Here is a 12,657-nt window from a genome sequence, read left to right as displayed (position 1 = left end):
TGTAATGGTGGGTTTTTTGTTGTAGTCCTTTGAAAACACAGTCATAATCTCCTCTCAGTTCCAGTTCAAGGGTCTTTTATTAAACAGCTTATCAGGTTTGGGAACGTTCCAGAGTCACATTTGTAAATTAAATGGTCTGAATTCAGGTAATTCCAAACGCCCTCCCATGACGTGTGCATAGCTCTTTGCTTCTCGATTGTTTTAAAAACAGGCCTAGTGGCTCCACGTTGTTTCTAACTGAAGTTAGGCCCATTTCTTACACCGTGGCTTTTGCTTTATTAAATGTGTTGCAATTTCCAAAAAAGCAGCTATGTTAGTTGTAAAAGCGTTACATTTCGTCAAATGATGTGTGCTGCAGTCCAAAACGTATGATATATAAACACCGATAAAACTTTCAGTTACCAAAAATACAGTTGTTTCAATCTCGGCACTAAATAACCTTTCATTTAGGGGGCTCGATTCATAAATCAGTGTAATTCTCTATGGTGACTTACTTCTGAATAAACGGGAATAGGATTTTAGCGCACGTCCAATAGGCAGCTAGTGAGATTACGCAGCAAATCTGGATAACAAGTAGGCAGAGAAAATGGCTGACAGATTAGCAACAGGAAAACGATTACGACCAAATGACGCTTTCTCGCTGTATCCAGTCCAACTGTACTTTCAGTTGGCTCCCGGCCATTCCTAAAGACTCCAGCGGACATCGATAATCATTTCATTCTTGCACAGTCGGGAACAATACAAACTGCGAAAGTTCCGTAGTTTTTAAAAACCAATTTCCTCAATGGGCATGCGTGAAACAAGGGCACGTAGTCTTAAAAGTGCGCATGCGCTTGCTAGGAAGACAGCGGACGTAAGCGAGCTGCGGGCGTTCCGCAAAAACAATACGCTCGTGCGCAATGCACCCTCTTAACTAGCTGTGTCGCGCGCCCGGTTAGCCGATAGTGTAAACAAGTCAGTGCGCATGCGCTGTAGCTAGTTTGCGATTCCAGCTTGATGAATATTTACCGTGTGTTACCGGTGGGATGCCAAGAGCCGGAAAAGCAGCGCTTGGGCGTATGCGCTTTTCAGTACAGTAGTCGAAGGAAATGCGGGGTAACTTTAGCGCAGGCGTGCTGTGAACTCTCGCCCTTCATTTTTTTTGTTTATCTCCATTTTTTGTGTGAGGTAGTGCGGTGATTGTTTTGCTTGTATGGAAGAAAGTAGAAGCTGGATCTATTAAATAAAAATAGATCTTCCTGATTGATGGGGGGGGGGAATCCTCTATATAAAAATCAGTAAAAATCACCACCAAATCGTAGATCCCATTGTTGCCCACGTAATGGGCCACAAAACTCACGGATCCCTTTCTGCATGCTACTACCATGGCACAAAAACACAAATCCAATACATAGTCTTATAAATCAACTGGAGATTTGCATGGGAGCTTCTCCAAACCACTGGCAAATTGTGGATACCATCCTACCAATATACACGAGGCTGAAGTTAGCTTCTTATTCGGCCAGCTTCTTATTCACTTCTTATTCGAGATCCAGCTTCTTATTCAGAACATGTTGTATTTAAACCATTAAACCAAGGTGGATCATTCAAATATCAGGGTATTAATAATAAATCATAACTGTAACACAAATTACAATAGTATTTTGCCTGGCCCAATGCTGTTTTGGGCACGGAATAGGCTGGCAAAGTGGGCACCGCTGCATATTTTACCATTTTGAATAAGAAGCTGGAGTGTTGCAAGGGTTAACGAGCCTTGGGCAATAACTTTCACAACAGAAACCGACAGAGGGGGCTCACTTACACATGACCCACTTCTATTTTGCATTGCCCAACACCGTTTTGGGTACAGAATAGGCTGGCAAAGTGGGCACCGCTGCATATTTTACCATTTTGAATAAGAAGCTGGGGTTACGCAAGGGTTAACGAGCCTTGGGCAATAACTTTCACACCAGAAACCGACAGAGGGGGCTCACGTACACATGACCCACTTGTATTTTGCCTTGCCCAACGCCGTTTTGGGCACGGAATAGGCTGGCAAAGTGGGCACCGCTGCATATTTTACCATTTTGAATAAGAAGCTGGGGTTACGCAAGGGTTAACGAGCCTTGGGCAATAACTTTCACACCAGAAACCGACAGAGGGGGCTCACGTACACATGACCCACTTGTATTTTGCCTTGCCCAACGCCGTTTTGGGCACGGAATAGGCTGGCAAAGTGGGCACCGCTGCATATTTTACCATTTTGAATAAGAAGCTGGGGTTACGCAAGGGTTAACGAGCCTTGGGCAATAACTTTCACACCAGAAACCGACAGAGGGGGCTCACTTGCACATGACCCACTTGTATTTTGCATTGCCCAACGCCGTTTTGGGCGCGGAATAGGCTGGCAAAGTGGGCACCGCTGCATATTTTACCATTTTGAATAAGAAGCTGGGGTTACGCAAGGGTTAACGAACCTTGGGCAATAACTTTCACACCAGAAACCGACAGAGGGGGCTCACTTACACATAACCCACTTGTATTTTGCCTTGCCCAATGCCATTTTGGGCACGGAATGGGCTGGCAAAGTGGGCACCGCTGCATATTTTACCATTTTGAATAAGAAGCTGGAGTGTTGCAAGGGTTAACGAGCCTTGGGCAATACCTTTCACACCAGAATCCGACAGAGGGGGCTCACGTACACATGACCCCCTTGTATTTTGCCTTGCCCAACGCCGTTTTGGGCACGGAATAGGCTGGCAAAGTGGGCACCGCTGCATATTTTGCCATTTTGAATAAGAAGCTGGAGTGTTGCAAGGGTTAACAAGCCATGGGCAATAACTTTCACACCAGAAACCGACAGAGGGGGCTCACTTGCACATGACCCACTTGTATTTTGCATTGCCCAACGCCGTTTTGGGCACACAATAGGCTGGCAAAGTGGGCACCGCTGCATATTTTACCATTTTGAATAAGAAGTTGGGGTTACGCAAGGGTTAACGAGCCTTGGGCAATAACTTTCACACCAGAAACAAACAGAGGGGGCTCACGTACACATGACCGACTTGTATTTTGCCTTGCCCAACGCCGTTTTGGGCACAGAATAGGCTGGCAAAGTGGGCACCGCTGCATATTTTGCCATTTTAAATAAGAAGCTGGAGTGTTGCAAGGGTTAACGAGCCTTGGGCAATAACTTTCACACCAGAAACCGACAGAGGGGGCTCACTTACACATGACCCACTTGTATTTTGCATTGCCCAACGCTGTTTTGGGCACAGAATAGGCTGGCAAAGTGGGCACCGCTGCATATTTTACCATTTTGAATAAGAAGCTGGAGTGTTGCAAGGGTTAACGAGCCTTGGGCAATACCTTTCACACCAGAAACCGACAGAGGGGGCTCACTTGCACATGACCCACTTGTATTTTGCCTTGCCCAATGCCATTTCGGGCACGGAATAGGCTGGCAAAGTGGGCACCGCTGCATATTTTACCATTTTGAATAAGAAGCTGGGGTTACGCAAGGGTTAACGAGCCTTGGGCAATAACTTTCACACCAGAAACCGACAGAGGGTGCTCACTTGCACATGACCCACTTGTATTTTGCATTGCCCAACGCCGTTTTGGGCACAGAATAGGCTGGCAAAGTGGGCACCGCTGCATATTTTACCATTTTGAATAAAAAGCTGGAGTGCTGCAAGGGTTAACGAGCCTTGGGCAATAACTTTCACACCAGAAACCGACAGAGGGGGCTCACTTGCACATGACCCACTTGTATTTTGCATTGCCCAACGCCGTTTTGGGCGCGGAATAGGCTGGCAAAGTGGGCACCGCTGCATATTTTACCATTTTGAATAAGAAGCTGGAGTGTTGCAAGGGTTAACGAGCCTTGGGCAATACCTTTCACACCAGAAACCGACAGAGGGGGCTCACGTACACATGACCCACTTGTATTTTGCCTTGCCCAACGCCGTTTTGGGCACAGAATAGGCTGGCAAAGTGGGCACCGCTGCATATTTTGCCATTTTGAATAAGAAGCTGGAGTGTTGCAAGGGTTAACGAGCCTTGGGCAATAACTTTCACACCAGTCTGGAAAGACTGTGGTAATGTGCTCTGTATGGAGGACTTGGAACAGCCACACTAGAAGTTAAAATCATAGGTAGTTGATTTTTGCACCATTGAATACAGACATTACACCCTGCAATTTATAGCTTCCTAGCCACTATGTTTTTTTGTCTTTTTTAAAAAAACTTTTAAAATTTTTGTTTTTACCAATAATGCTTGCACAGACTAACATGGCTACCCCTTCTACAGCTTCATTTATGGATTTATCATTGCATCTGTACTTACAGGTAGGATCTATATGGCGGCAGAGTTTTGCTGCAGGTCTTCATTGGCCTATATTATATTATATTTTCATGTTATTCATCCTGTCAAGTTGCCAACCCTATCCTTGTCCACACACTGAACCATAAAAAATGTGGCTTTCTTGGTGCATGCTACAGGTGTGGTATCAAACCTTGGATTAAAGGCATGAGTCCTGAGATAACTTTTAGCTCCTCTCTGTGATTCCAAGTGAACAGATCAAACCATAAAAGTCACAGATATTTTGCTGGACGGGTGCATTATAACACAAAAGGATAGATCTATGTGGTTTTAATTCAAGGTTGATAACAAAGAATCGTATATCAGTGTCTACTCACAGACTGACCACAGAAGTCACAGGAATGACATGGCTTTAAAAATATAGGTCCCACATATGGAGCCTGAGGAAAGTGACCTTTATGAGTCAAAGAAAAAAAAACATAAAAATATAGAAAACACTAGTGCCTGTGACAAGTGTCAATGCTTTTTGCCAGCTCCTGACATGAGAATGCAAAACACAGTTCCTCAAGCATTCAGAAGGATTTCATGTGGTGTCCTTCAAATACCACTGCCAAATTCTACATTTCATCTGTGTGGACAAAGTGAACCATACAAATCCTGGCTCCCTTGCTGCGTGGTGTCAGCATGGGTCAAGAACATGGATTTGAGATATGAATTGTTATGGACCCACAAGGCATCACGCTAAACCACCATGAAATCATAAATCCCATTTGTGCTCATTTTGCCATCAAAAATATCCACAGAATCACCAAGTCTTGGCCAAATTAGGGAGGAGGGGAATGATAGAGAAAAACAGTCAGTACTGCGACACTTTAAAGATTAATAGATGTAATGTAATGTGAGCTTTCATGGATCAAAATCTACTTTTTCAGACACAGGTAAAATAATATGTCTAACCTTTGCCCACAGATTGCATCATAAAATTAGAAAGCCCTCACTGCTGGGTGCTGTCATAGCACAAAAACAAATCAGAGCATCTCATGCAACTGTGTGGTTTATACATGGGTTACATCCCAAACCTCAAGATAATAATGAATCCCATTGGTATCCACAGAATTTACTGTGAGGCATGCAGATAATTAATTAAAAGATAAGACATTTATGGTATTTTATGGGGCACACGTTCCCGAGATACCTACATATGTCTTGAAACTGACCACTCACACAGGCATCCAAGAACAGAAAGAGCCTTTTTGTGCCCCCCCCCCCCCAATTTGCAGCCATGGAATAACTGTGGGAACTGCCAAAATGCCCCCGGGGACTGTGAGGAATGAAGCCTTGAATTCATTTTTACACTATGACAGTGTCATGCAACAGCAGCACCAAGATTTGATGGTCATTTCAGAAGAATCTCATGTAAGAATCTTATGGATCCATGAGGTTTTTATTATTGGATGTGTGTTTTTGCACAATGCTACCGTTCCGCAGCAGATAATATTTTATAGTTTATTCCATTCATAACGGTGGGGTTAATGATTTAATGGTAATTTGAGGTGGATCCTATGGAGCGATTACATGGATCCATGAGTTTCCATGTGTTTAATCCATGTTTTTTCACTTTGCTGATATCCTGTAGTGAAAGAGTCCTTATTGTTATGTTATTGCCCATTGGTACTAATTAAATCTATAATTTTATAGTGGTTTGAGTTGGAAATCTTGTGAAAATCATTAAGATCTGTGAGGATCTATGCTTCACATCCATGGTGTGATTCCACTGCATCAGCCACAGATCTGTGACTTGCTCGTTTTACTATGTGAACATACATTCTATGATTTATCATTGGTCCAATGTGGACACCATATAAAAATCCTGTGGATCCATAATGACCAATATAATCACATGTTTCTGTGCCCAGCCGACACACTGCAGTTAAAGAGTTATAATTTTTATGGTTCAGTCAGTGTGTACTGATTGCTTCTACACTGTAGTGGTGGTCCCCCCCCAAAAAAAACTCTTAATAAAAACATACAAAGTGGTCCTTGTGCACAGCTAAGATGTATGAACTGATGGTGATTTCTGCAGGACCCATGTAAAAATAATGTGGATTCTTGAGGATCCATCCCTCAGATCTATGTTTGTCTCCTTAGCACAGTGAAGAAGCTGTCATTTGTATGGTTTGCCCTTTGGACACAGATCAGATATATGACGTGACAGTGGTTTAGGAAACCCACTATGTAAAATTCACGTAAATTCATGCAGATCCATATTTTCATACCAATGCAGTGCCATATAGCAGTGATTTTATGGTTTAGTCTGTGAGCACAGATGGACTCTATGATCTGACAGTGGTTTAGGCACCTCATGTAAAAATCAGATGAAATCAAGAGTTTTGATTTAATGGCTCTGTTTTTTAAAATCTGGTTTACAAGTTTTTCTAAAGTAGTGGTGAAAATTCACTTGTGTCCATTATTGTAAGTGTAATCTTTTGGGGAAAGTAGGTAGAGATGTGTTAAGTCTTTTAAATAAAAACCTTAAAAACATTATTTACAAACACTTTTGGGGAGAGCATTCCAGTTTATTACAAGAATGCATTATTGTTTAAATAGACATATATACTTGCTGGGAGAAGGAGGTGAATAAATATGCAACACTGGACAGTCTTGGCTGTCTCAAAGCCGTTGTAATGTCCTTTCTCTTTAACAGGCTCTCTGCCAGGTTAGATTTTGCTCCTCCTTTACCAGGAAATAAAGTCCTGGGGGAAATCCACTCCTGTTCCGAGCACTGTGAAACGAGAAACACGCGCTCTTTGCACGGTAAGTGTTTCCTTGTTTTCAGCTTTCTCCCCCTCGTTTGCTTCTGGGTGGGCACTGGGAATCTCCAGTTTTTGCACGGATAACCAGATTATTTCCTTCTGATTTATTTTGAAGACTATGTGCCGATCAAGATTTAAGGCGTTAGGGAGTTTAATGCCAGCAGCACCTGCAAGCTCTTTCTCAATTGTTCTGAGTTTTTATAATTATGATTATATTGATTTATAAACTGGAGCCTGGTTGGTAATTATTAAAGACAACAATGTCCCTCAATTTTTGAAAGTTCCTAGAAGTTCCTGAAGAGTGTGAGATTCACTCCCACCTAGGAGACTGATTACAGTAGTTTCCTATGGGGAAGAAAACAAAAGGGAAGAAAATAAGAGAAAGAAATAATTCTAGTCCCAGTTCATGCCCAGCAACTTGGCTTGATGATATACTACTCTTCCAGGAGCAGGTAAGTAAGTGATCTCTCCCTTCTCTCCAAATAAATATGCAACTTTGAACTCTGGTTGTGAGGGTGTGGTTACACTATGAAAATGAATCAGCAGTTTTCAGACTGTGATTCTAATGCATCTGCAGCCCCCCCCCTTTTTTTTTTTTACAAAAACAGAGAATTAAAAACATCATCAATATCCCAGGAATCAGAAAGAGTCCATAATAAGCAAAGAGATTCTTGTTAAAACTTAAAACTTTGCTAGAGAGACAATTCTGGCTATTTTTCATTTATTGAGGTTTGGGACCTCAATATCTGGCTGATCACCTCCTTCCAGTTAGACCTGCCTGGCCTATAAGATCATCCCAGGCAGGGTGGCTGAGAGTTCTGAACCCGAGAGAGGCCCAAAAAACAACTACAGTACTAGAAATCAGGCCTTCTTGGTGGTAGCTCCACAACTATGGAACTCTCTTCCACCTGAAGCCCGCCAGGCCCCTTCACAGGGCACATTTAAGAAGCTGTTTAAAACCTGGCTATTTAAGCAGGCCTTCCCTGAACGAACAACTGTATGATACAACCGTGTTTGCTAAAATATCATCCATCACACTGCCAAGCTCATTGTCTTTTATATTTTATGTTTTTAATTGTAATTTATTGTACTGTATTTGTGTTGACTGTGCCAAGAAAGAGGAGTAGGAGAGCTTAAAATCATCAGAATCAATACAGACAGAGTTGGATTCCAAACTTAGTAACAAAGATGAAGATACAGTAATTATGACCATTACCTTTCACGTTTTCAACAGAAGTATCGCTACAGATAATATTTAATATAAATGGTCTAACTAATCATGTTAAAAGACAAAGAATAAAGAGAGTAACAGAACAAGAAGATCCTGATATTGTGTGTTTGCAAGAGACACATATTAAAGGAGACCCACCAGCAGTGGTCACACAAACTATATGTATTTTCAGCTCCAGGCTCTACTAAGTCAAGATGAGTCCTTGTTGCTCTTTCGGCTCTCATGCTTTTTTAAACCACTGAATGAATGTAAAGATCCCAAGGGATTGCTCCTTTTTGTTAAAGAAGAAGGAATCAAAATCACTTGTAGATCCATCTACACCCGAAACATCAACCAATGTTCTTGATGGAAACACTAATCTTATTGGAATCCTTTAAGAAGCAGTAACCAAAGTATACAGTACAGTAGTTGGTAAACTTTTAACACCAATGGAAAACATAATATTATTGGTTAACAATGACCATAAGAGTCTGAATGCTAAGATTTATGCTATATTCATTAGTACAAAACCTACTATTAGGACAGAATAAGGAGAGACAGAATGATTTCCTATAGGCAAAGGTGTCAGATAAGGGTGCATTTTATCCCCTATCTAAGAAAGATTTTTAAAAGCGGGATTTAGTTTAGTCTTTTAAAGTAATGTTATAATTTATGTTTTTTTTCTGTACACCACCCAGAATAGCGATTTGCTAGATAGGAAGTATATAAATTGAATAATAAATAAATAGTATGGTTTGTAATTTTGTTACTTTTAAACCTGTTTTAGTAATTCTTTTACCTCACATTTTAAATATAATGTTTATTTAATAATTTTTAGAATTTGAATAATTTGCTTTTAATATTATGTTTGTAATGATGTAAGCTGCCACGAGTCCTTTTTTAAAATCTTAAATAAAATACATAAATAAACTTTACTCTTCCATAAGACAGGATGCCTGAGTTCTTGAATAATGTGGGCCTTCCAGATAATTAATGTATAAAAGTCTTAATATGCCTTAAGTTCTCTTAAACTTGTTGAATACAAGTCAATCTATGGTTTATAATTTCAACAGGAACTGGTTCTGATTATTTCTTGGCTTGGTTTGATCACAGTAGTCATTATATGCCTGCTTGCTAATTAGTTCCCCTGTGATTGCTGGAGGAGGCTGATTCTGTTGGGTGGAACTGGGTGTGCCCTGGTATTAGCACCTTCAGGGTGCAGGGCGCTGCATAATGACTTCCACTTCCAGGCTGAACTGGTTTCCTCAGTTTGCTGGAGGATTAAATCCAGTGAATACAGTGCCTTAGCATAAGCTAACAGTAGGCAAAGCATATCCAAGACAATTAAGATCAGCCGAGGAGGCCCTCCTCTCAGTCCCATTGCCAGCACAAGCACAGCAGATGGGGACACGGGAGAGGGCCTTCTCCGTGGCAGCTCCCAGGCTGTGGCACGCTCTCCCTTGGGAGACCAGGCTGGCCCCCTCCCTTTTATCCTTCCACTGACAGCTGAAGAAGACCCATCTTTTCAGGCAGGCTTTTAACAATTACAACTGAACCCCTGGACCCCATTTTAGCAGACAGTTTTAATCTTGTTTATGTTTTTTATGCTTTCATCTTTTAAATGTATTTTAAATTGTATATATTGTTTAATTTATCTTTTAATATTTAGCCTACATATTGTGTTTTTAAATTGTGTGAATTTTAATGTTGTGAGCCACTTTGGGTCCCTTGTTGGGAGAAATGTGGCATATAAATAAAGCTAATAATGATGATAATAATCCTCAAAACCCCACCTGTTTCTAGTCAAAGGGTGAGAGAATGAGTCAGAAGCAGTGTTATTCCTGTTGCAACCTTCATTCTCGCGCAGAACGTCTGTGTGTTTGGATTGCAGCTCCCATCATCCTCAGCCAGGAGGCTGCCTGGAAATGAGGGACATTGGATCTCGTACATACCTGGAGAGGACTGGGTTGGTGGAAGGCTGCTGTAGCATCTTCTAGCAGGCATTTTCAATCAGATTTCTCATCTAATCTCTGGCACACTCTTTGCAGCCCACATCAGACAACAACATGCCAGCTGAATCAATCATCCGGATCCCTCCATACCATTATACCCATGTTTTGGACCAGAACACGAATGTGACTCGAGTGGAGGTGGGGCCCAAGACCTACATCCGTCAGGACAATGAGAGGTGAGCAAGGGAGAAATTGGAAGGATGTGAATGACGGTCAACAAATACCTGCTTAACTTATTAACTTCTGCTTCCTTGACAACAGTTCTGTCTCTGTCCTGTATTAAAAGAAAGATCCCCACCTTTCTTCCAAGCTTTCTATGTTTCCTGGAGGGGCCCAGGAAGAGGCAAAGGGTTTTCTGCCTTGCAGAAAGAGGGAAACAGTGGATGTGACAGTGGCAGTTTATTTATTTTATTTTATTTTATTTATATCCCACCTATCTCGTCTTGCGACCACTATAGGCGGCTTCCAAATGCATACATAAAATAACATATAAATATAACACAAAGAAATTATTACATCAGGTAATAAATTATTCAAGATGGGCAGGAAAGAAGAGAAGAAAAAAGAAAAAAAGAATCAAATATTAACTGGAGGGAAGGCCTGTGTGAACATCCATGTTTTTAATTGGTTTTAAAGATACCCAGCGAGGGGGCTGCACGAATCACCGGAGGGAGATTGTTCCAGAGGCGAGGAGCCACCGCCGAGAAGGCCTGGTGTCTTGTTTTTTCCTTCCGGGCCTCTCTCGGTGTCAAGCTCCTCAGCTTCACCTCCTGACTCGCTCTGGTGATACGGGTAGACCTTGGTGGGAGTAGGCGTTCCACCAAATATCGAGGCCCTAAACCGTTCAGGGCTTTATAGGTAAGCATTTTGCTGTATCCTGCAAATTGGAAAAGTATCTGTTTCTCAGAGATGTAAATGGAGAGACACATGGGGGATTCTTCCTTAGAGACCTAAGGGCAGAGGCTGCGAAAATCCTTATTGCTTCTATTCTTAGCATAATTCCTCACTGATAAAGGTCTCCCAAGAGGCAAAGGGACAGCTGTCCATGCCAAGATGGTAAGTGGCAGAGATGGTGCGTGGATGGATGTTTAGCTGAGAGGCCACTTAAGGGAAGTGAAAGAAGTTACATATCATTTGGATCAGATATTGGTTTCCATTCCCTGTTCTGTCATTGTGCCAAAAACTGTTGTCAGATCGTTGTTCCTGTTTGGGTTTCCTCCCCCTCCCACAAAATGCATTCTTCCCTGCTTCTAATACGTGATTTTCTGATGGCTGTTGCTGAAGCTTCCTATAAAAAGGTGTCATTCATTTCCGTAAGGCCTGCTTGCCTAAACCTGCCAAGTTGGATCAAAGCATCTTGTGAGACAAAAGCGATATAAGCCTTGCAAGATGATGAGTCAAGGAAAAGCATCTCTCCAGAGCTTTAGTTGCTAAGGAGGGCAGATCAGCTTCCATGGTACCTAAGAGTCCAAAATCTTAGCTGCCTATGTAAATTTTTTTCCATCAAAACCTCTCTCCCATTCTAGGATCATATTTCACCCAGTGAAGATGGTGATGGTCCCCCCACGCCATTACTGTATCGTCCTCAATCCAGTGGTTCGGGGAGCAGATGATGAAGTTGAACTCGATAGCATGGGGCAGGTGCGGCTCAGACATGCTGACCTAGACATCCGACTGGCTCAGGACCCTTTCCCTTTGTATCCAGGAGAGGAGCTGCAGCAGGTAAGGATGGGTGAATGTCTCCATTTCATAGAGGGGCCTTCAGGCAGGATGTAAGAGCTGTCTTTTGGCAGTGCCATAAGACCTTGAGCATATGTGCATATCTCCCATGTACACTGAGGGGATTCTCGGTGGTGTAGTCCAAGACCCAAATCCAACAGGTCGTCCTGCTAGAGTAGATCTATTGATCAGTGGCATTTACATAAAGCGTTGACCAGCCTTTGAGTAATTGATTTAAAGGCTTTACTCTAGCTGGAACTACCAGTTAGATTTGGGGGGGGGGGGGGCAAGCCTGACTTTTTCAAGTGCTGCTCAGTTGCTTTTGCTGCTTTGACTCTCCTTACTCATGGCCCTTTCCACACCTCTCTTTACAGGATGTTACACCTCTGCAGGTCGTCTTAGCTAACACCGCCCTCCACCTGAAGGCCCTCTTGGACTTTGAGGATGATCAAGGGGGCAAGTACATCGCTGGAGATGAGTGGTTATTTGAAGGGCCTGGTAAGAGACAGTGATTGTGGGAGAAAACCCAACTCTGTAGTCAAGTGCACGCTTTGGACACAGAAAGTCTTAGCTTTAGTCTGTTGGAAGAATCAAGTAGCGG

At 42.3% G+C, this 12,657-nt stretch overlaps 1 protein-coding gene across 8 annotated transcripts in view; it reads left to right on the top strand.

The window, feature by feature from the left end:
- MVP (major vault protein) overlaps positions 1-12,657 on the top strand; it is a 37,363-nt gene that overhangs the window by 1,363 nt on the left and 23,343 nt on the right. For 2 of the 8 annotated variants that reach the window (XM_020798813.3, XM_020798810.3), the window contains exons 2-6: positions 7,007-7,116; positions 7,397-7,567; positions 10,374-10,513; positions 11,864-12,059; positions 12,431-12,554. In XM_020798813.3, coding sequence (XP_020654472.3) covers positions 7,463-7,567; positions 10,374-10,513; positions 11,864-12,059; positions 12,431-12,554 — 565 coding nt within the window. In that variant the 5' untranslated portion in view covers positions 7,007-7,116; positions 7,397-7,462. The other 6 variants (XM_072976810.2, XM_072976809.2, XM_078377078.1 and 3 more) reach the window with 5 other exon arrangements.

This window comes from Pogona vitticeps, chromosome 6, assembly GCF_051106095.1.
Source record: "Pogona vitticeps strain Pit_001003342236 chromosome 6, PviZW2.1, whole genome shotgun sequence".
NCBI classification, from domain to species: domain Eukaryota; kingdom Metazoa; phylum Chordata; class Lepidosauria; order Squamata; family Agamidae; genus Pogona; species Pogona vitticeps.
Note: the sequence above shows the minus strand (reverse complement) of the source record. Positions and strands in the feature narration are given on the sequence as shown.